Consider the following 24706-nt stretch of genomic DNA (forward strand, 5'->3'; position numbering starts at 1 on the left):
GAATTCTTCAACTTTATTGAAACATTTTGTTATAAGAAATGTCTCTTACAACATTAATGAGAATCATCCAAATGTTTGCCTAAGCCATAAAAACTATACATGCACAAATGTAGAACAATCTAACTACACTGCATATTTTCATGATAGAAATATATTAGTGTTACATGATTTTTATATTTTTTCTATTAGAAAAATAATTATAAATTTGTCAAATTAACTATATGGTAAAATACACTTTTTATTGTCCAATTGCTATAAAAGTTACATTCATACGATAATTTTTTCTCTTGATGAAGACAAAATTTGAGCAATTTAAAAGTGTTTTCATAGTATTTGCACACCTTCATTCAGCACATACTTATTGAATAACTCTTGAGTATTCAGCACTGTTCTAGATTCTGGCCTTCTAGGAATCAGTAAAATCTGCAAGCTTTCTGCTCTGATGAATCTTGTGTTCTACTGGTGGTGGGCAAATAGTAGACAAGTAAATATATTAAGATATTAATTTCAGATACCGGTAAGTACTTTGAAAAAATCAAGATGAGGTAATTAGAAATATGTCAGTTTTTTACATCAAATTTGAAGTGTTTACTATATATTTGCATTTTTCTTTCTAAATCATTTACTCTTAAGCCATTTGTGAATTATTCTTTAGGTTGAACTTTAGTGAAATCTTATTAGTCACTGTTTTGTTTGTTTTTTTTAGAAAACTTGGATGGATTATTTTTTCTGACATGATAATTTTTTTAAATATATTTTATTGATTTTTTTTACAGAGAGGAAGGGAAAGGGATAGAGAGTTAGGAACATAGATGAGAGAGAAACATCGATCAGCTGCCTCCTGCACACCCCCTACTGGGGATGTGCCCACAACCAAGGTACATGCCCTTGACCAGAATCGAACCAGGGACCCTTCAGTCCACAGGCCGATCGATGCTCTATCCACTGAGCCAAACCAGTTAGGGCTGACATGATAATTTTCAAAACAAATTTTTGGTGCAATAAAAAGATCTGATGTGAACTCATTAATGAGTATTTCATTAGATAATAGAATATTTTATGATTTTTTAAACTAAAAATAAAGTGAAAGCATAAAATGGTGAACAATGCTCTCTGCTAGAGGGATATATCTTTATATTTTATACATGATTTTGCTGCTAATAAAGCCTATGACTTTGATACCACCTTACTCATGAGTTTCAATTTCCTTTGTAGAAAGAAGGCTTTGAACAAAATCATCTTCCAGGCAACTTACAGCATTTATATTGCTATTTTTATTGCTATTTTTAGACACAAAGGAAAATGCCAGTGTTGCAGATGTTCTTCAAAAAGTTTGGGCTACATTGGAAGTTAATATAGATCAGTATGCAGTTTCTCTCTTAAGGTAAAGTAATATAATGATATTTCTTTTTTTACTTAAAAACTTTTAAAATTATAGTTGACAGAAAATATTACACTAATTTCAGATAGTCAACATAGTGATTAGACATTTATATAATTTATGAAATCATCATTCAGATAAGTCTAGTATCCACTTAACCCCGTACCTAGTTATTACACCATTATTGACTATATTTCCTATGCTGTACTTTACATCCCCATGACGATTTTTTAACAACCAATTTGTACTTCATGTTTTCCTCTTTTTCACCCCTCCCTCCAACCCCCATTCTGGCAACCATCATTTTGTTCTCTGTATTTATGGATTTGTTTCTGTTTTGTTTGTTTGCTTATTTATTTATTTATTTATTTATTTATTTATTTATTATTTTTTATTTTTTATTTATCTAACATGGGCCAGAAATTATGCCCAATGCCTTACTTTCATGTAAATGAAGTGCTAAAAACATGACCTCCCCTCTGAGGGTATAAGATCAGTTCACTGTGGAGGTGTATTTGAAACACAGGCATAACTTCTTCAGGGGCCTGGTATTTCTCTCCAAATGACCTGCCCACCATAGCCAAGAGCATTTATTTCCCAGAAACTCAACAAATATCCAACATAGAGGACATGCTCTTTCAAAAGTTTGAATTCCACACCCATGTCTAGGGGACCAATGAAACTGACAAGTCTGACACTTAAATACCAGGAGCATCCAAAGCTACCTCCTCATTTTAGCAGGCATTAATTACACGGTCAAGAGCACATCTTTTGGTATAAGACCTAATGCCAACTTCAGCTCTGTTAATTATCAGATGTATGACCTGGGGTAAATTCCTTATTCCCTCTGAACTTATAATTATTTTTCATCTGTAATATTAGGGGTAAAATCTAGCTTATTTTACCATCCTAACTAATAAGAGTAATATGCAAATTGACCATCACTCCAACACACAAGATGGCCACCCCCATGTGGTCAAAAATGGCTGCCCCCATATGGACACAAGATGGCCACCACAAGATGGACAGCAGGGGAGGGCAGTTGTGGGTGATCAGGCCTGCAGGAGAGGGCAGTTAGGGGTGACTGGGCTGGCAGAGGAGGGCAGTTGGGGGGAACCAGGCCTGCAGGGGAGGGCACTTGGGGGGAGTGGGCCTGCAGGGGAGGGCAGTTGGGGGGGACCAGGCCAGCAGGGGAGGGAAGTTGGGGGGGCCAGGCCTGCAGGGGAGGGCAGTTGGGGGCAACCAGGCCTGTAGGGGAGGGCAGTTAGGGGTGACCAGGCCAGCAGGGGAAGGCAGTTAGGGGCATTCGGGCCAGAAGGGGAGCAGTTAGGAGTTGATCAGGCTGGCAGGGGAGTGGTTTGGGGGTGATCAGACTGGCAGGCAGAAGCGGTTAGGGGCAATCAGGCAGGCAGGCAGGCGAGTGGATGGGAGCCAGCAGTCCTAGATTGTGAGAGGGATGTCTGACTGCCTGTTTAGGCCTGATCCCAAGAATTTCATGCACCGGGCCTCTAGTTTCATTATATAGTTGTAAAGATAAATTAAAGTAACGCAGGAAACATATTTAGCACAATGCTGCACATTGAGCTAATACTATTATAAATTGTATATGTACACTATTATAATTATTGGCATTATTATTACTACTATATTGAGGACTTTGAGGTTGAGGAGCTGAGCCTTTTTGCTTAGACTAGAGGTCCAGTGCATGAAATTCATGCATGGGGGGTGGGGGGAGCAGGGAGTCCCCTCAGCCCGGCCTGCACCCTCTCCAATCTGGAACCCCTCAGGGGATGTCTGACTGCCTCTCGCAATCCAGGACTGCTGGCTCCTAACCACTTGCCTGCCTGCCTGCCTGATCACCTCTAACACCTCTGCCTGCCTGCCTGATCACCCCTAACTTCTCCCCTACTGGCCTAATTGCCCCTAACTGCTCCCCTGCTGGCCTGATTGCCCCTAACCACCTCTGCCTCACCTCACACCCAGGACCCAGGATTCCCTCCTCTGGCTGGTCACCTGGTACCTGGGCTTCCCTCCCTCTGGCCAGCTGCAGGCACCCAGGACCCAGGCTGGCTGCCCCTGGGCTGGCCCCAGCCACAGGGGACCATGGGTGGACAACTTTACCCTCTCCCAGGCTGCAGGCACAGGTGCTGCCACTGATGCCCAGGACCATAGGGCGGGAGGCTTGTCCCTTTCCCAGGCCACAGCCTGGCTGGTCCCAATTGCTCTCTCACTCGCTCTTTTGTTCCTGGCTGGTCCCCATTTCTCCTTCGTGAGCTCATTTGTGCCTGGCAGGTCCCCATTTCTCTCTCCCCAGTGTTGAGTGTCTGAGCCATTATGGAATGACAGCGTGAGGGCGTGATGACCATTTGAATATTAGCTCTTTATTATATAGGATCATAAGGGGCAGAACTTCCCCAAGTCTACTTTGGGCAAGGCTCAGTTTACCAATATGACTTTCTCTCTGTCTTAGAATGCAAAGTTAAAACAAAATCTTTCAAGTTTGTCAGGGTTATCTCTCTGGGTCATTCAAAATATTTTACATGGTTCATCAAGATAGTCTAATGAACATGGCTGGCCCCATCTTCATTAGAATTTCCTGAGGTGTATGAAAAAGGAAAGAAACTGGGGAGAAACCAAGATGGCAGCATAGGTAAATACCTAAACTTGCTGCCTTGCACAACCACTTCAAAACTACAACTAAAAGACAAAACAGAGTGGAGATCCAAGATGGCAGCGTAGGTAAACACCTAAACTGCTGCCTTGCACAACAATTTCAAAACTACAACTAAAAGACAAAACGTCTATCACCCAGAATCACGGGAAAGCTGGCTGAGTGGAAGTTCTACAACTAGAAGGAAAGAGCAAACAGCACTGAGGGGTGCACAAGCGCTGAAAAGCTGAGGTACAGAGACGTGCGAATCGGGCTGGCAACGGGTGACTGGGAGCGCTGCTGTTTTCAACCCGAAGGGAGATAAGCTCCCGATTACTCTGAACTCATTTCTGGGGAGACGCGGGGGACCCAAACTCCTACTGGGACAAGCTGGACTGTCTGCCGTGGTGTTGGAAAGTGAGGGAGGCTTGCTTGCATGGCTGCGCGCAGGAACAATTGTTTATTGTGCTGAGGCGCGAGACACGGGGACACAGTCGGAGACTCAGAGCCGCAGAGCCGGCTTACTGGCAGCCATTGCTGTTTGCCACGCCCTAGCCTAGTCACGCCCTGAGACCCCGCCCTGCACAATCTACGAACCCACCCAAGCTCCAAGCAGCGGCTTTAGCATATGAATGGCCTGCCCTATCACAGCTTAACCTAGCAAACTTGCAGCCCGGGTCAGACAGCTCCAAAACCTCCAAACCCCAAGCAAAGAGGAGAAAACTGTAGATCTTGCTGTAGCTCCTGCTGGGTGGCCTCAGACAGTAGCTGACCTGCACCCCATTGGAGATCCAGAAGCCAGTGTACCTAGTGGTCAGTGTGAGACACCAGATTTCAACTCCTCACATCCATAAGTGATACATTCAAGAGGCAGACTCAGTGAGCACCAAAGCCCCACTGAAACAAGTCCTGCACCATAAGCGTGTCTCCAGCGCAGCAGTTCTTCCATTATAGACACAGTGGGTCCTCACAGCCAGTTGGCCTGGAGGTCAATTCCTCCCAGTGTACCAACAGCAATCAAGGCTTAACTACACCAAGACTTTCACTCAGCCCACAAAGGGGTATACCAAAGGCGTCCACCTCAGGTGATTGGGGAGGCTGAGCTACTGGCCCCTATAGGTCACCTACCACACAAAGCCACTTTATCAACACAAGGAAGCAGCAAAATGTGGAGACAAAGAAACATGTCACGAATGAGAGAAATGGAGGAAAGCAAACTAATGGACGACATAGAGTTCAGAACCACATTTATAAGGTTACTCAAGAATCTTCTGAAAACCGCTGAGAAACTTGATGAGACCTCCAAGGAGCTTAGTGAGACCTTCAAGAACCTTAATGAGAATGCCAAAAAAATGGAAAAGGACCAGTCAGAAATTAAGCACACACTGTCTGAAATAAAGAATATACAGAATCTCAACTGTAGATCAACGTACCCTAAGAATCAAACCAAAGATCTGAAATATGAGGAAACAAAAAACACCCAACCAGAAAAACAAAAAGAAAAAAATCCAAAAATATGAAGATAGTGTAAGGAGCCTCTGGGACAACTTTAAGCGTACCAACATCCGAATTTTTGGGGTGCCAGAAGAAGAGAAAGAGCAAAATATTGAAAACCTATTAGAAGAAATAATGACAGAAAACTTTCCCTACCTGGTGAAAGAAATAGACTTACAAGTTCAGGAAGCACACAGAACCCCATACAAGAGGAATCCAAAGAGGACCACACCAAGACACATCATAATTAAAATGCCAAGGGCAAAAGACAAAGAGAGAATCTTGAAAGCAGCAAGAGAAAAATGGTTAGTTACCTACAAGGGAGCACCCATACAACTGTCAGCTGATTTCTCGGCAGAAACTATGCAGGCCAGAAGGGAGTGGCAAGAAATTTTCAAAGTGATGAACAGCAAGAACCTACAACCAAGATTACTCTACCCAGCAAAGCTATCATTCAGAGTTGAAGGTCAGATAAAGAGCTTCACAGACAAGAAAAAGCTAAAGGAGTTCATTACCACCAAACCAGGATTACATGAAATGCTGAAGGGTGTTCTTTAAGAAGAGGAAGAAGAAGAAAAAGGTAAAGATAAAAATTATGAACAACAAAATGACATCAAATACATACCTACCAACAAGTGAATCTAAAAATCAAGTGAATAAAAAATCTGAAGAACAGAATGGACTGGTGAATATAATAGAATCAGGGACATAGAAAGGGAGTGGACTGACAATTCTCAGGGGGGAGGGGGTGTGAGGGGTGCGGGAAGAGACTGGACAAAAAGCTTACACCTATGGATAAAGACAGTGGCGGGGGGTAAGGGCATGGGGTGGGTTGGGGAATCAGGTGGAGGGGAGCTAGGGGGAATAAAAGAGGAACACCTGTAATAATCTGAACAATAAAGATTTATTTAAAAAATAAATAAATAAAAGACAAAACAGATATCATCCAGAACCACAGGAAGGCTGGCTGAATGGAATTTATACAACTTGAAGGAAAGAGAAAAGCACATTGAGACTCGGAGGAGGTGCAGAAGTGAAGTGTGGAGGTACGGAGGCGCGTGCGGAAATGGGCTGGCAACTGAGTACGCTGTTGTCTTTTTCAATTGGGAGGGAGATACAAGCTCCCGATTGCTCTGAACTCCAGTTCCGGGTGAGACTCTGGGGACCCAGACTCATACAGGGAGAAACTGGACTGTCTGGCATCGGGCCCAGAACATGAGGATGGCTTTCTCTCAGAGGTGCTTGCAGCGATCATTGTTCCTGCACGGTGCCTCATGACACAGAGACCCGGGAACCTCTTCAGGGCAGGGCTAACAGTCATCCATTGCTGTTTCCTCTGCCCTGGTGATTCCCTGCGACCCCACCCAATTTACAACCCCACCCAAGCTGTGCGCAGAGGCTTTTGCATATGAGTGGCCTGGCCTTTTGCAATCTAAATCCTAACATATTGTAGCTGGGTCAGAGAGCTCCAGAGCCCCCAAAAGAAGGCCCAAAGCTGGACAGCAGCTTGCATTGCTTCACAGCTGGGCCTCATCTGGGCACCTCCAAACCCAAACAAAGAGGAGGAACCTGCAGATCTCTCTGTAGCTCCTGCTGGGTGGCCTCAGGCAGTGGCTGTCTTTGCACCTCCTTGGAGATCCAAGAGCCAGTGTACCCAGTTGTCAAATAAGACCATCCAGATTACAACTCTTCACATCCATAAGAGACACACTCAAGGGGCAGACTCAGTGAGCACCAAAGCCCCCACTGAAGCAAGTCTTGCCCCATAAGGGTGTCTCCAGCACAGAAGTTCTCCCATCGTATACACAACTGATCCTCATAGCCATTTGGCATGGAGGTCAGTTCCTCCCAGTAATAACAACAGCAATCAAGGCTTAACTACAACAAGGCTGTACACACAGCCCACAAAGGGGTGCACCAAGAGTGTCCACCCCAGGTAACTGGGGAGGCTGAGCCACTGGGCCCTATAGGACACCTCACACACAAAGCCAATCTATCAACTCAGGGAAGCAACCAAAATGCAGAGACAAAGAAACAGGTCTCAAATGACAGAAATGGAGGAAAGCAACCTACTAGATATAGATTTCAAAACCATGGTTATAAGGTTACTCAAGAATCTTCTAGAAACCTCTGATAAATTTAGCGAGACCCTCAAGGATATGAAAAAGGACCAATTAGAAATTGGGCATACACTGACTGAAATAAAGAATAATATACAGAGATTCAACAGACTAGAGGATCCTAAGAATCAAGTCAAAGATTTGAAATACAAAGAAGCAAAAAACACCCAACTGGAAAAGCAAAAAAAAAAAAAAAAGAATCCAAAAATATGAAGCTAGTGTAAGGAGTCTCTGGGACAACTTCAAGCATACCAACATCTGAATTATGGGGGTGCCAGAAGCAGAGAGAGAGCAAGATACTGAAAACTTATTTGAAGAAATAATGACAGAAAACTTCCCCTACCTGGTGAAAGAAATAGACTTACAAGTCCAGGAAGCACAGAGAACCCCAAACAAAAGGAATCCAAAGAGGACCACCCAAGACACATCATAATTAAAATGCCAAGAGCAAAAGACAAAGAGAGAATATTAAAAGCAGCAAGAGAAAAACAGTTAGTTACCTACAAGGGAGTACCCATACGATTGTCAGCTGATTTCTCAACAGAAACTATGCAGGCCAGACGGGAGTGGCAAGAAATATTCAAAGTGATGGCCGAAACCGGTTTGGCTCAGTGGATAGAGCGTCAGCCTGTGGACTGAAAGGTCCCTGGTTCGATTCCAGTCAAGGGCATGTACCTTGGTTGCAGGCACATCCCCAGTAGGGGGTGTGCAGGAGGCAGCTGATCGATGTTTCTCTCTCATCGATGCTTCTAACTCTCTATCCCTCTCCCTTCCTCTCTGTAAAAAATCAATAAAATATATTAAACAAACATACAAACAAAAAACAACAAAGTGATGAATAGCAAGAACCTACAACCAAGATTACTCTACCCAGCAAAGCCATCATTCAGAATTGAAGGTCAGATAAAGAGCTTCATAGATAAGAAAAAGCTAAAGGAGTTCATCACCACCAAACCAGTATTATATGAAATGCTGAAGGGTATTCTTTAAGAAGAGGAAGAAGAAGAAAAAGGTAAAGATAAAAATTATGAACAACAAAGTGATAACAAATACATATCTATCAACAAGTGAATCTAAAAATCAAGTGAATAAAAAATCTGATCAACAGAATGAACTGGTGAATATAATAGAATCAGGGGCATAGAAAGGGAGTGAACTGACAATTCTCGGGGGGGAAGGGGGTGTGGGGGTGCGGGAAGAGACTGGACAAAAATTGTACACCTAGGAATGAGGAAAGTGGGGGGAGTAAGGGCACAGGGTGGGGTGGGAACAGGGTGGAGGGGATCTATGGGAGGGGGAGAAAGAGGAACATCTGTAATAATCTGAACAATAAAGATTTATTTAAAAAAAAAAAAAAAGGAAAGAAACTTTGACAAGAATAGTGATTAGGCCAGCCCCAGGTGTTAGATGATGGTGTTCTACATTGTCAGACTACCACATTATAGTTGGTCATTAGGATGATTAGTTTATTTATCATCCAAACTGGGACACTTTTACAGACAGAGGGGGTACTGTTTATAATTATGCTAGGACTATGAGCATAACCCAGGCTGCTTCAAGTAAACCAGGATATATGGCCAGTCCTTGTTCTTGTGACTACTTTAAAAGGCTTAAAAGTCTTCCAAGTATAAACCTATCAATTTCCTCTCACCACCAAAGATGTGATCACATGGACATATAAATACAACCCCCCATGAGAATCTCCATGGCTTTACAATTAAACCATCTAGAAGCCAAGAACACTGAGAGCTCTGTCTAGACCTTTAGTAGGGAACCATTTTCTATGCTTATTATGCCTTCTATCCCAGCCACTACCAGGGAGATTATATGCAAGATCCTAGATTCCTTGTGCTAGATCCAGTTGCTGACAGAGTGGGAAGAATATGACCCAGAGAATCCCTCACTTCACTTTCATTATGTTCTGGAATATGTCACCGCCTTCCAGGGTGCAAACGTGGAGACACTTCAGCCCATAATTTACCAGTTGCACTCACTACTCACTCATGTACCAGAAATCATGTAAAAAGAAAGCTCTGCACTCTTCCCTTGTTCAAGGTCTTAGTCTTTTACTCTATATTTTTCTAAATCCATTCCACACTTTAAACTCCATCCTAGTATCGATTTCTCTATGTCCACTCCAGAATTTTCATGGCTGCCACCGAGTTTTATTGCTACTTTGCCTGCTTCTAGTTTTCCTACCCATACAGCTTGAACTTTGGTCCTGATTTTCCACCTATAAACACAATTACTCCCAGGATCATGAATTAGGTTCTTCCTTGACAAAGAACTGCAGATAACTTTGAGCACCTTTGAGTGATATCTTTCATGGTTGACCTGGAGTGGTCTGCCCTACCTTGATGCCATGACTGATGAGCCCCACAGCTCCCTTTGATCAATGAGTATAATACTTTATGCTAATTTTTACCAATTTCTTATTTTGTAAATAGAATTTATTTTTAAAGTTGCTGTTGCCATTGGTACTTAAATTATTTTTATATTTCTAGACTAATGTTTAAAAGCAAGTGCAAGTCTATTGAATCTTATCCATGCTATCAAGATGAAGAAACTAAGATTGCTTTTGCTGACTATACTGTAACTTACACAGACCAGCCACCAAATAGTTGGTTTATAGTATTCAGGTGAGGCTCTCATATATTGGTAAGTGATGTCTCCTTTAAAAGTCATGTATATTCATATATATAGAGTTTTATTCATGACAGTAGTAAATGCATGAACTTGTAAGTTGCTTTCATAGCTTAGTTAAAATTTTTTCTACATTTGCTATGGATCAATGAGATAGTACAGAAGTATTTATACATGTTTCCTTAGACAAAATATGAAAAATGTGAAGTTAATTATTAGAGCTTTTTATTAGTGTGGTAACCATAATATCATAAATTGATGTGCTTTTGGTATAGAAAGAAATAATTTAATTTCTAAGCAATGGCATATTAGGTAAAAGTCATAAATTACTTACAAAATTGAATTTCTTAACAGATTTGCATTGGCATGATAAAATAATATGTTAATCATCATTTTAAAGGAAAGCAATAGGTGCACCTTATAGTTATTTGGAACTTTAAACTTAAGTGTTTATTTCTTAGTATCAAACCTAATTTCAAACTTTCTTTACAATTCGTGTCAAGGGAAAGTTCATGCTTTTGTAATTACAGAGAAATATTTTCGTTTCATCAAGATATGATTTTGGTTCCCAAAGTATATACTACAATTCCAGTCTGTATGCTCCATGTTGTTAATAATGACACAATGGAACAAGTGCCAAAGCTATTCCAAAAAGTGGTGCCTTATCTTTATACCAAGAATAAGGTAGGTATAAAATTTATTCTCCCTGTCTGATAGAATGGCGGTGAAAAGCTTGTACTTTGTAGAGGTTTCAGGAGGAGGTACAGTGGAGATGCCTTCAATCTACGTAACGGAGGAATAAGGTCATGGTCTTGTTCCATAGAAGTTCTCTTATTTGACAGCAGAATGTACTTAATGTGAGTGCTAGGACATTCACCTCTAAACCCTCTTCTTTCTTCTCTCCAAAGAAAATAAGAAAAGGAAAGCAATAGAAATTCTCATTATTAAAATCATAAAACCATACAAACCCTTAAAATGGAAATGGAACTAAAGAGCTCGTTTAGTCCTATCCCTAAATCAAATCAGCTGGTTGTCTCAGTTTCCCACTAGGTCTTTATTCTATTCCTAAATATTTCAGATGACTGTACAGCCACTCAGCACCTGCCACCCCATATTTTCTAGGGCTACGATTCCTTCCCAGGAGAGGAGCACTTGGCACATTACTCCTGCTGTGTGAATGACCCTGTCATTCACTGAAATCACACTGCCTCTCTGTTTATTTGAATCTCATATTTGTGTTTTTGGTCATTTCCTCTGGGGGGAAATCATGACAAAAATTAGTGTATACATGGACTGGTAACCAGGAAATCTACTTTAGCTGTGATCTTTCATTGTTTAGCTGTATGACTTTGAACTTCACTTTTCTCTTTGAGTTGTGGTTGTAACTGACTTCTGAGGTTTACATCAGTCTATGATTCTATGCATTATTTTATAGAAATTAAGACATACCTATCTAATGAGTACTGATTTGTAGAAAAAATAAAAAAGTTTAATGATTCCATAAAAAACCCAATAGCTCTTTTGAGTTGTTTTAGTGATTTTTAAAAATAAGACCTAGCCGAAACCGGTTTGGCTCAGTGGATAGAGCGTCGGCCTGCGGGCTGAAGGGTCCCAGGTTCGATTCCGGTCAAGGGCACGTACCTTGGTTGTGGGCACATCCCCAGTAGGAGGTGTGCAGGAGGCAGCTGATCGATGTTTCTCTCTCATCGATGTTTCTAACTCTCTATCCCTCTCCCTTCCTCTCTCTAAAAAATTAATAAAATATATTTTAAAAAAAATAAGACCTAGATTTCCTTTTGAATAGAAACATTTATTTAATTTGTGATTATTGGAAATAATCACAAAGACTCATATAGAAAAGATTATTTTGTTCAAGGGGCAACTCTATCAAGGTCATAAATGTCATCAAATTCTAGAAATGAGCTCTTTGTTTTACTAGATAAGTAAACTTATATTAGTCACTGACACTTAATTTTGGTAGGGACCATTTGAGTTGAACCAAAAAAGAATCTGATACTTATTTACAGGTAGCATACTTTGTTGTTTGGATTTGGTTTGGTTTTTGTTTATTAACTCCAGTGAAGATCTCTCTTCTGTGAGTAAGCATGAATTTGGGGGCTCATTGGGGGAGCTCTAAATGATGCATTTTCAGTCCATATACAGAAGACCATCCTATTTTCCATCTATAATAATAAAAGCATAATATGCTAATTAGACCAGAGAGCTGAATGACCTTCCAGATATCCTTCTGGACAATCTTCCAGACAAAGCCAGGGCTGCGAGGGCTGAGCCTCTTGCACAAATTTCATGCATCAGGTCTCTTGTCCTATCTAATAAAAGAGAAACATGCAAATTGAATGTACCTCTGCTACGCCCACAAACCACGCCAACCAGCCAATCAGGAGCAAGTATGCAAATTAACCCAACAAATATGGCGGCGGCGACAGAGCTGGAGAGAGAAGGAGGCTTGGGTTGCCCCCGGCAATGGAGGAAGCCAAGCTTTCCGCCTGCCCTGGCCTGCCCTGACCTCCGCTCAAGGCTACAAAATTTCAATTATAGAAGATAAATAAATCCCAACAAAATGGCAGCAGCCATGGAGCTGGAGCCAGCTGGAGGCTAGGGTTGCCCCTGCCAATGGAGGAATCCAAACTTCCCGCCCGCCCTGGCTGGCCCTGGCCTCCGCTCAATGCTACAAAGTTCCAATTATAAAAGATAATTAAATCCCAGATACCAGGGCCTCCGCTTGAGTCGCCGGGGGGCGTGGCCAGCCTGCAAACCACAGGCCCCTCGCCCAGGCTGCTCCACACCCCAAGGGAACCCCCACCCTGCTCCGGGACACCCTTCAGGGCAAACCAGCCGGCCCCCTCCCATGCACCAGGCCTCTATCTTATCTAAGAAAAGAGTGATATGCAAATTGACCGTCACTCAAACACACAAGATGGCTGCCCCCATGTGGTCAAAGATAGTTGCTCCCATGTGGACACAAGATGGCCACCACAAGATGGCCAGCAGGGGAGGGCAACTGGGAGGAACCAGGCCTGCAAGGGAGGACAGTTGTGGGCAATCAGGCCAGGAGGGGAGAGCAGTTGGGGGGGGACCAGGCCTGCAAGGGAGGGCAGTTGGGGGCAATCAAGCCTGCAGGGGAGAGCAGTTAGGGGTGACCAGGCCAGCAGAGGAGGGAAGTTGGGGGCGACTGGGCCTGCAGGGAAGGGCAGTTGAGGGGGACCAGGCCTGCAGGGGAGGGCAGTTAGGGGTGACCATGCCTGCAGAGGAAGGCAGTTAGGGGTGACCAGGCCTTCAGGGGAGGGCAGTTAGGGGTGACCAGGCCAGCAGAGGAGGGCAGTTAGGGGCAATCAGGCTGGCAGGGGAGCAGTTAGGCATCAATCACGCTGGCAGGGGAGTGGTTAGGGGGTGATCAGGCTGGCAGGCAGAAGCGGTTAGGGGCAATCATGAAGACAGGCAGGCGAGCAGTTGGGAGCCAGCAGTCCTGGATTGTGAGAAGGATGTCTGACTGCCTGTTTAGGCCTGATCCGATAGGATCGGGCCTAAATGAGCAATCGGACATCCCTCGAGGGGTCCCAGATTGGAGAGGGTGGAGGCTGGACTGAGGGACACACCCCCCGTACACGAAATTCGTGCACGGGGCCTCTAGTTTAAGTATAATTTTTAATTGAAAATTCAGGATTGCAACAAAAGTAGCCACCCCCTCTCATATGAGCTAATTTTAGGGGGGTTGAAAGAATGAGGAGGATGATGTCTAAGAATAGCTTCAGTGGTTTCTTTTGTGGTATGGTTTTTCTTTCTTAATGATTCCTGTTCTTTGGATATTTCTCCAAATTATCTCTGTTCCTTCTATATTGTGGTTTCCAGAACTGAATGCAGCCTCTAAGGAAAATCTTGACCCACCTAAATCTAAGGAGGATCATTATTCCATTGTCTTGTAGCTCATGATTGCATTAGCATTTGGCACCTGCAAGGTATTTTGACAGTTGGTCAACATTTTTCAATGTATGTCCACATAACTAGTATCTCTCAAGATATTCATTTGTTTTATGTAAAAAAAAAAAACCTGTATTCTAGATTTAAAAAATAAAACAGGGTTAAACATTCGGAATTGTTTTATTTTTTCATAATATTTCAAAAACTGTGATTCAAAATACTCATTTATGAAGTTTCTCATTGTGCAGTAGTCTATTATGTTTCTCTTTTTACTCAAGAGTTTTAAAATCATTCAGAATAAGCCAGGTCTTCTCTTATAATCCTATCACTGGTTTAGCTTTAGATTTTCACTTACTGATACCTATCCTATTATTTTATAACTCTTCTTTTCCCTACCAAAGTTATTCTCTGAGTCTAGACCAACAAAAAATAAGAATCCTTTTACTTTGTTTTGCTCCTTTAATACATTAGTACACAAGTTCAAATAATAATGAAAATAGCAGTAAATCTTTGCATTACAATTTGCAGATAAAAATATTTCATATACCTGATTTATTTTTCTTTTCTCCTTGCTCTAAACATATCAAAAGGTCTTTATTAGTGTTGCAAGTCTCATCTCATTATGAGTATTTGCATTCTAGTTAATACTCCTGGACATTTATTGCAATGTTACGCATTTATTCTATCTTATGCATTCCTGATTTTTGTTTCTGGAAATCTAAACACATCAGAGAGCTTTCTCTCATCTGATAGCAACTGAAATACAAATCTTATCTTTTTCTTTCTTATTAGAAGTATCTGGAGTTATAAGCTCAAAATTACTTGGGGCTCTTGTGTCTCATTATGTTATTGTGCTTCTTTGTACTTCATTATCATCTCTTACTTCACCGACTCCTTGGCCAGTTATGTTGAACCCAGCTATTGCCCACTAGGATGTTATTACTTTCTCAGGTCCCTTAGCTGCTGCTTTTCTCCAACCTAAAGAGCTCATCTCCAGACTCACATCTCGGTTTCATGGAACCAGATCTGCTGTCAGTTTGTTATCTTTACCTCCCAAAGGAACTACATTTCCATAATCTCTTCTGCTTTCCTCATCTTGTACCTAGAAAGATGATTCGAGAAGACAGGGATATCAAGTAGGAAGCTACTGGGGTACTCCAGGATGATGCAATGATAAAAAGCTGCCTTAGGAACCAATAAAACAATTTATTACTACCGTTAATCACTTTATCTTATAGGTAGGGAATCACACAAATCAAAGTGTTAAGAGTTATTCATTGTCTCTGAAAACATGTAAGATGACTCTTTCTAAGAGGGATTTCAAGAAATAATGCTACTGATTTGGTGTTTATCAAAGACCTTGGGATCTTTATGTATATCAAGATGCTAAAGTATTTCAGTACTGAAAAGCCACATATTGTACATGGAAGAGACTAGTGGCAATGTGACTTTGTTCTGTGCAATTCTCTTTCCTTATCTTTAGAAAGGATACACATTCGTGGCTGAAGCATACACTGGTGACTCATATATATCCGCCTCACGATGGAAACTACGTCTCATTGGTTCTTACAACCCACTCCCAAGCCTCTCTCGAGATTTTCCATGCAGCACCTTTGCCATAAAAGAAATCAGAGATTACTATATACCCAATGATAAGAAAATTGTATTCAGGTATGAATATAATTCAGTACATGATAGAAGGGGAAATACAGTCTTCTTAAAATATTCCTTTTATTACATTTTTACATATTAGTATTATTAAAAACAATAAATTCTGTAGCAAAATTCTGAGTCATTTGGAATTTTAATTTATATACTCTCTTAGAAACAATTAAATTAGAGAGTAATTTTATTATATAGATGGTATACAGGATATCAAGCCTATGTGGTTGCATATAATGACAGTGATTCTAGCTAAGTATCATTGACTTTTATTAAGCATTCTTCATAGCACTCTTTTCTCTTAATACTTTCTTTTTGTGCTATTGCTTCTTTGACTAGTGGGTTTCTCCTTATCTGCCAATTAACCTTCTTTTCATGTGTATCTATATACTTTCCATGAAAAGCCTCATTATAGACTCCACTCTCTTTCGCTAATCAGTCCTTTTGCTTGCTAATCAGACTTGCCTTTAATCTCCAAGCCCTTCTCTCTGTTCTCAATGTCCCTCCACTACTTCAGAGCCTCATTATATTTTGTCTATAGAAATGCTGTTTTCTGGAATTTATGGCTCCATTGTATTTATGACATATGAGTTTGCTTTGCCCATGCCTTTTCTGTTATCTCAAAATAGCCTGGATTCATTTTTGTTATTTTTAAAGATCAATCACTTTTAATGATGATTTTCAACAGCTACTCCTCTGTGCTGAAATTTCAGAATACAATTTGTTGGTACTGGTCATTTCCTACAGCCCCTTCTTCTTTCTGAAAATATGATACAAAAGTTGTCATGCTCATAAGGGAAGAGTTTTAGAGAAGGTTGATTCAAACATATCAAATTCTCCTTAAAGGTCAATAAACATGAGAACCAGAAGTTTCTAAAGGGTGGTGACAAGCTGCTTGAAACTGTGTCAAGAGCAAGTTTCACACCTGGGTTGGGGGCCCAGTGGAGTGCTGTGAGCGACTGGGAGGTGATGAGATGAGGACGGTGGAGGTAGCCAAGTCCCCTAGATGGCGAGCTGGAGAGGAGTGAGAGTTCTTGGATGGCAGGGTTGGCTGGAGATTTTTTTGTTTTGTTTTTTGTTTTGTTTTGATGCGTTTTTAAGATGGATGAGACTGCACGTGTACAAAAACCAACAACAAGGAGGAATAAGGAGGGGTGTTAAGATAAAGGAAAGGGAGGATACTCAGAAAAGCTAATTTTAAGAGAAATTGAAAGTTGATAGGATTCTGAGCATTTGCAAGGATTCCACAATAATAGGGGAGGGGAAACCCAAAACAAACAAAAAAACCTCTTAAATTGTTTTAAGGGAGGAGTTGGGATGGAGTTTGACTGTATGGTCCAGTTTTTAGCAAGAGGTTCCCAACCTGCGCAGTAAAGGTTGCGCGTGCAGGCGGTGCAAACTACTTTTGATTTTTCTGTATTTTGAGAATCAAGGAAAGCTTTGAGGCCTGCTGCTCTGGCCAGCTGTGGTTTTTGCCCAGCTGGAGAGGAGGAGGCTGTATTGGACAAGTTTGACACTAGTTTGCCGATCTGTCAAGTTTTATAAGTGAATGCTTATCATAGCTAACAAAAAGTTACATTTTCTGTTTAAGATTTAATGATAACAATGAAGGTCCTATATTTATTTAATTGTACCAGACCTTTTTGGGAATTTTGCCAAAGTGTACAATAGCCATAATATTTACAGGATTTTAGTTGATTTTGCAGAGTGGTTTTACTTTTAGGTTATCATATCAGCAAGTTATAGTTTCCTTGCTGGTGGAGGAAAAGACCAATACAGTTGCTGATAAACTTGAGTGTCTTTCTTTATAGGTATTCGGTGAGAGCTGTATTACCACACCTTGTTACAATCCATGTACGTGTGTCCAAGCCAGATGCCTTCATCAAGCTACAGGTTCTAGAGAGTGAAGAAGTTGTCATTAGCACCACCGGGAAAGGCCAAGCCATAATCCCAGTATTTAGCTTCTTGGGGAATGAAAAAGTTCTGAGCTCCCAGTGTAAGCTTGTTTTGTTTGTTTGTTTGTTTGTTTTGTTTTGTTTTAATTATTTACTTATTTATTTATATTTTTATTTTATTAAAAAAGTTTTAATGTTGACATTATTGCAGTTGTACCCCTTTTTGTCATTGTAGCCCATGGATATGCCTTCCCAATATGATTAAGAATTTGGAGGAGCAGAGAACTGAAAAGACTCCACACTGTGATGACACTGTTAGCACACAGATGTAGTGCTTTAGATACAGGGAAGTGTCTAAAGCTCTACATACTATAAAACATGCATTGTGGCCGAAACCGGTTTGGCTTAGTGGATAGAGCGTCGGCCTGCGGACTGAAGGGTCCCGGGTTCTATTCCGGTCAAGGGCATGTACCTTGGTTGCGGGCACATCCCCAGTGGGAGGTGTGCAGGAGGCAGCTGATCGATGTTTCTCTCTCATCGATGTTTCTAACTCTCTATCCCTCCTCCTTCCTCTCTGTAAGAAATCAATAAAATATATTTAAAAAAAAAAAAAAAAAAACATGCATTGTGTCATATTAGTGAGGCTGAGCTTGGGTAAAATTGCAAGTTAAGCAGGTTTTTTGTGCGTTTTTTAAATATGTCTCCTCTCCCATCATTGGTCCTTCATCCCTGCACACCCTTTGGGTCATTTTCAGTACTCAATTCACATTGTAATTTTTCATTCAAATCTGCTTGTACAACATTAAGCATCTCCATTAGGCTCATAAAATAATTTGTTTGCCAGATACAGTTAGGTGTTTGTATAAATGAAGTTTAGAATTCAGCTAAGAACTCTGGTGGAACCCTCTGCATAATTCTGAGCTCCTTTGCTTCTTAGCTGCTTCCTCTGTGGTACCTTGCCTCACAAACTCCCATCTTTGCTTCCTGAACATAACAACACCGATGCTCCCTGTCGGGACTCTCCTTCCCTGTGCAGTGTAGAAAGTTCTCACAGGCAGAAATCTGGGGGAGTGGAGCCATCATCTTGTGTGTTTCCCTTTTATGAAGGACCACATCCTGGACTGTCTATTGCCCAGTGACTGCAAGTAGTTGCTTTATATATTTTGTCCAATTTTATCATTTGTATGGTATGAGGATAATCCAATGCCCATTATTCTGTCCTGGTTGAAATTGGAATACCTCTATGTTCTTCACTTATGTCCCCTCGATACACATTTAATGAATTAATAAATGACATTCCATACATCTTTATTTTTATCTCTCCCAGTGGTGCTCATTGTTAATTACAAAATAATGAATGTAGAAATTAAAATGAAAGTTTTTAAAAAGTGTGATAACATATACACACTTACTATAAAACACTGAAGCTGTCATATTGTGTGGTATTGGTATCACTGGAGTGGCGCAGAATGAATGAGAAATCGTTGAACTCTTGTGTATTCTTTCAGCAGTCAGCGGCTGCTCGGAAGATGCATTGCTCTGTGCTAGTCACATACTGTTATAGTAAGTTTCTGTAAGATCAGAATATTTCCAAGAAGCCAGTTGGTTTTTATCTCATTAAAACAAAACAAATTGACTTTCCTTTTGAATGTCTTATAAAGGAAAATAACTAAATAATACAGTCAGTAATATCTGTGCATTTCACATATTTTAACTTAAGCTTAATATTTTTTCTATTCAGCTAGCAAGCAAATTCTTTTACTTCATACTCCATCCAAGAAAGAACAAGAAATGTATGCTAAGAAGAAATTTTCCCAGGGAAGCCAGAGAGCCAGTAAAGGTAGACCTGGAAGTGCAACAATAGACACCAGTCAGCTTGTTTTGGAAGAGGAAACTGCCAATATGCCCTTGCTAGACGAAAATGCTGGCATATCACAGCAGGTATATTACATTTAAATTAAGTATTCAATTGCACTGCTCCTAAAAATCTCACGTAAATTCTTTTCCTAAAAATTGTCAATAAATAATGCTCTGTATATACACTGTCATGGGTGCATAATCAGAATTGAAGGGTTTCTCTATGCCAAAAATTTTAAATATGTGGCAATTCAATCTGTACACTGACCCTATAGTGTAAATATAATTATCTTATGTTACATAGGTGGTTATCCTAAGTTGTAAAAGGCCTCATAACTTTTAAAAGGGTCACAATATTAATAAAAACTGATTTGTATATCTTGTTAAAGAAATGTAAAACAATGCATATAATTTAAAGCAACAGAAAAAAAACAAAAAAACATGGCCTATCCATTGAAAACTAAAACAAGAAATTAAGAAAATAAAATGCCAGAAATGAATTCTGACAGTAATATAATAAATACAAATGGATTATTAATAAGTTGAAAAGATAAATGTTTAAAGTTAGATAAAATCAGGATCCACAGAAAGTTTAAAGCTGAAACAAAAGAGAGCTGTGATGATATTTTAATATCTCAATACACATAATTAATGAGATATTATAATAAACTAGAGGCCCAGTGCACAAATTCGTGCACCAGTGGGGTCCCTCAGCCAGACCTGTGGGGTCCCTCGGCTGGGATCAGGCAGAAACCGGCTCTCTGACATCCCCCAAAGGGTCCCAGATTGCAAGAGGGCACAGGCCAGGCCAAGGGACCCCACCAGTGCACAACTGGGGCCAGGGAGGGACATGGAGGTTGGCCAGCCAGGGTGGGACTGTAGGAGGGCTACAGGTGTGTCTGGCCCCTCTTGTTCAGTACTGATTGGCCGGACCCCAGCAACAAGCTAACCTACCAGAGTGTCTGCCCCCTGGTGGTCAGTGCACACCACAGTGAGCAGTTGAGCAGCCTTAGCATATCATTAGCATTATCACGCTTTGATTGGTTGAACAGCAGACCGGACAACTGGACACTTAGCATTTTAGGCTTTTATTATATAGGATAAAAAGCAAAAATTATTTTACAGAGAAAAATTAATGTTAATAATTAATAGTTAAGATTTTAACACAAATCTCTCAGCAACTGATAGGTCAAGCTGAAAAGCAAAACACTTAATTATCAGTAGGATTTGAAAAATATAGATATGTGTAAGCTTAATCCTTTAGACATCTATATAAACATCTCACCTAATAAACACGAAAAATACTTTTTTCATAACACAGAAAGCCTCAATAAAAAATCAAACTGTATTATGTAGATCAGAACAAAATGCAGTAATATAGAAGTTAATAAACAACCTAAAATTCCATAAATGTGGAAACAAAATAAAATATACTAATTTTTAGTGAAAACAGCAAAAAGAAATTATGAAATACAAAGAATTCAAAACAATAAAAAGTTTCATATCAAAATTTGTAAGTCACATCTAGAGTAGCATTTAGTGAAATGTTGACTTTTAAACTAATTCACTAGAAAGCATGAAAGATTGAAAAATGAGTTAAGCTATAGGAACAAAAAGTTAGAAAAAGAGCCAAAGATTAACTCAAAGAAAAAAACTTTAATAACATTGAGAACAAAATTTTAAAAGATTAACAAACCCTCATTTTTAAAAAAGAATAATACAGTAGACATGCTACTTATAAGACCAATTAAGAAAGAAAATATAAATAAATGAAATATAGAACCAAAAAAATAGGCTGGAAGTACAACTCCAAACAACAGGATTTAAAAAAATAGTATTATATACAACTTTGACAAATTTAAAACATAAAAAAAACATGATAAATTTCAGGGGGAAATGGAGGAATGTTGAAGCTGCTTCACTAGGAAATAGAAAATATAATAATAATAATAATAATGATAATAATAATTAGAAGAATAATTAATAAAACTGAATTGATAATCAAAGTCTTACCTTTCCAAAAGCCTAGGCCCAGCTGGCTTTACAGGTTAGTGCTAACAGACTTTTAAATTGTTCTAGAAAACTGAAAACAATACAAACTTTCTAGTCTTTCCTCTGAGATTAATGTAATCCTAATTAAAAACTGATAAATAGAACAAAAGTAAAATAAATACAATTTATTTATAACATGGATAAAAAAAATATAAATGCTAGAATATATCATGTCATGTATTGGTGGGAATGTGAGGATAAACTTTTATAGACTGCGGTGTTACAGAATTTGGGGGAACATCTGATAGTATGTAATTAAATTATGATTGTATGATTCAGAAAAAATAGGCACTTATTATGTGACTAAAATAATAGATTCTTAGGCACATATGTTTATTGTTATTGATTTTGCTTAAACATTGCATTTTATTTCAGACTTACAAGTATATTATACAGTGTTTGGTATTGTATAACAGTTGGCCTCTCACTGAAAGTCAACAGATATTTGTTCAAGCACTAAAAGACTTGGAGAAAAATGACATCAAAGGTATGTCAGCCTAATTATTATTTATGCATTTAGTATTTCATATAAATATTTAATAGTAAAATTATCATGTAATTATTAAAACATTATCAACTCAAAATGGATTAAAGACTTGATCATTAGACCAGAAACCAGAAACCCCTGGAAGAAAACATAGGGGGTAAGCCCCTTAGCATTGGCGTTGGCAATCATTTTTTGGATTTGATACCAAAAGCAAAAGTAAACAAGTGAGACCACATCAAACTAAAAAGTTTTTCCACAGCAAAGGAAACCACTAAAAAAATTAAAAAGCAACTCATGGAATGGGAGAAAATATTTGTGAATTATATACCTGAGAAAGAGTTAGTAATCCGAATATATAAAGAACTTATAAAACTCAATGGGAAAAAATCTGATTGAAAATGGGTAGAAAAATTGAATAAACATATTCCCAAAGAAGACATACAAATGGCCAACAGGTACATGAAAAGGTGCTTGACATCACTAGTCACCAGGGAAATTCAAATCAAAACCACAATGAAATACACCCCCTACCTGTTAGAGTGGCTCTCATCGAAAAGATAAGAAATAACAAGAATTGGCAAGGATGTGGAGAAAATGTAGAATGTATATTGATGTAGCCACTATGGAAAACAATATGGAGTCTCCTCAAAAAATTAAAAAGAGACCTACCATATAATCCAGCAATTTCACTTCTGGGTATAAATTAGAAGGAAATGAAATCACTATCTCAAAGAGATAACTGCACCCTCATGTTCGTTATTTACAATAGCCAAGATATGGAAACAAGATAGATGTCCATCAATGGATGAATGCATAAAGCAATTGTGGCATATATACACAATGGAATATTATTCAGTCATAAAAAGAAGGAAAACCTGCTCTTTGCAGCAATAAGAATGTACCTTAAGGGCATTATGCTAAGTGAAATAAGTCAGACGGAGTAAGACAAAAGCTGTATAGTCTATTTTATATGTGGAATCTGTAAAAAACAGAGATCATAGAAACAGAACTGATTGGTGGTTGCCAGAGAGGGAGCAAAAGGGTGGAGGAAATGGGTGAAAGTGGTCAGAAGGTAAATAAGTCTTGGGGCTGTAATGTATAGTATGATGATTATAGTTAACAACACTGTAGTATATAATTTAAACTTTCTACGTGAGTAGATCTTAAAAGTCCTCATCACAAGAAAAAATTTGTAACTGTGAGGTGATAGATGTAAACCAAACTTATTGTGGAAATTGTTTCACTGTGTATACTTATCATTATGTTGTACATCTTAAACTAATACAATGTTATACTGTATCTATTACATCTCAGTAAAACTTGACAAAAAAAAACATTGAAAACTCATGTCCATACACAAACCTTTACACCGATGTTTACAGCATCCTTATTCATAGGAGCTTCACATATATTGACACAATTAATCCTCACAATAAACCCATGAGGTAGATGCTATAAGTAATATTTTGCAGATGAGAAAACTGAGGCACAGACTGTTTAGTAACAGCTAGTTACTGCCATAGCTAGAATTTTGAATGGGAATTAACTGTTCAGTGAAAGCTTTTGAACAGGAAAAAAATAATTTACAGTAGTACCAGTTTCAGATCTTCATTGTGTCCTCAACAAATGCCTTGATTGGGGGAACTGCATGTTTTTTCAGTGAACATAAAAGTTTGTATAAATTATTTTATTATATTTTTCCTTAGGCTCTTTTAAGCTTCTCAACTCCAAGTTATTCAGCAAGATGGATTTCCAGTAAACAAACCACTATAACAAACTGCCATATTTAATACATTTAGGTATTTTGATGAATAAATGCTAAAAATTCTAGAGGAAAACCAAAGAAAAATATTGATAACTGAAATGGACACAGTGGTCTAATTCGTAAAATAGAATGGTGCAAAAACATAGAATTAGATAATGGTACAAAATTATAATATGAATTAAGTTTTTAAAAGGAAGTCAATATTAAATAAAGAAATGCAGCATAGCAACTAAACTACCCTAGGTTGGCTACCTGAACCTGGGTTATTGGTCACCTGTAAAATTAGAATGATAATCCCTATCTTTTAAAGTTGTTGTAAAGTTTCAAGATAATATACATATATTTCCTAGAATCCAGTAGCACTAAAAAAGGGTATTATTAGTAGTATATTTTCCAAGTAAAAAATAAGTCTTCAGAATTAATTGTCTTCTTTTCTGACATCACATTTGACAGTTTTATGAGTAAATGAGCAGCTGCTAAAATTAAATTACACCTTGCATTGCATAATACATTTGTTGCTGAAATTCAGAATTGAATTGTGTTTAAAATGAAACCAGGGAAATTTTCTATTTGAAAGAATATATGGGTTAATATTTTTGAAAGTTAAGCAGCTTTTGAATTTAGAATAATGTCTCTGATATGTTGATAAATGTGAACTTTTAGCTAATTTGTTTAAAACATATCAATATGTCAATTCTATGAGGAATTATATTTACAGCTCAGAACCTACAAACTTTAATTTTAAGGGTATGATATATTTT

At 39.1% G+C, this 24706-nt stretch overlaps 1 protein-coding gene across 1 annotated transcript in view; it reads left to right on the forward strand.

Moving 5' to 3' along the window:
- Positions 1 to 24706, forward strand: part of ADGB (androglobin) — a gene marked incomplete at both ends in the record, with an annotated part of 144053 nt that overhangs the window by 92779 nt on the left and 26568 nt on the right. The window contains 7 exons of the mRNA XM_080663871.1: positions 1291 to 1384; positions 10150 to 10284; positions 10819 to 10972; positions 15711 to 15898; positions 17701 to 17885; positions 19526 to 19725; positions 22069 to 22180. Coding sequence (XP_080519997.1) covers positions 1291 to 1384; positions 10150 to 10284; positions 10819 to 10972; positions 15711 to 15898; positions 17701 to 17885; positions 19526 to 19725; positions 22069 to 22180 — 1068 coding nt within the window. The remainder of the gene's footprint in view (positions 1 to 1290; positions 1385 to 10149; positions 10285 to 10818; positions 10973 to 15710; positions 15899 to 17700; positions 17886 to 19525; positions 19726 to 22068; positions 22181 to 24706) is intronic.

This window comes from Plecotus auritus, assembly GCF_963455305.1.
Source record: "Plecotus auritus genome assembly, chromosome: 4".
Taxonomy (NCBI): Eukaryota; Metazoa; Chordata; class Mammalia; order Chiroptera; family Vespertilionidae; genus Plecotus; species Plecotus auritus.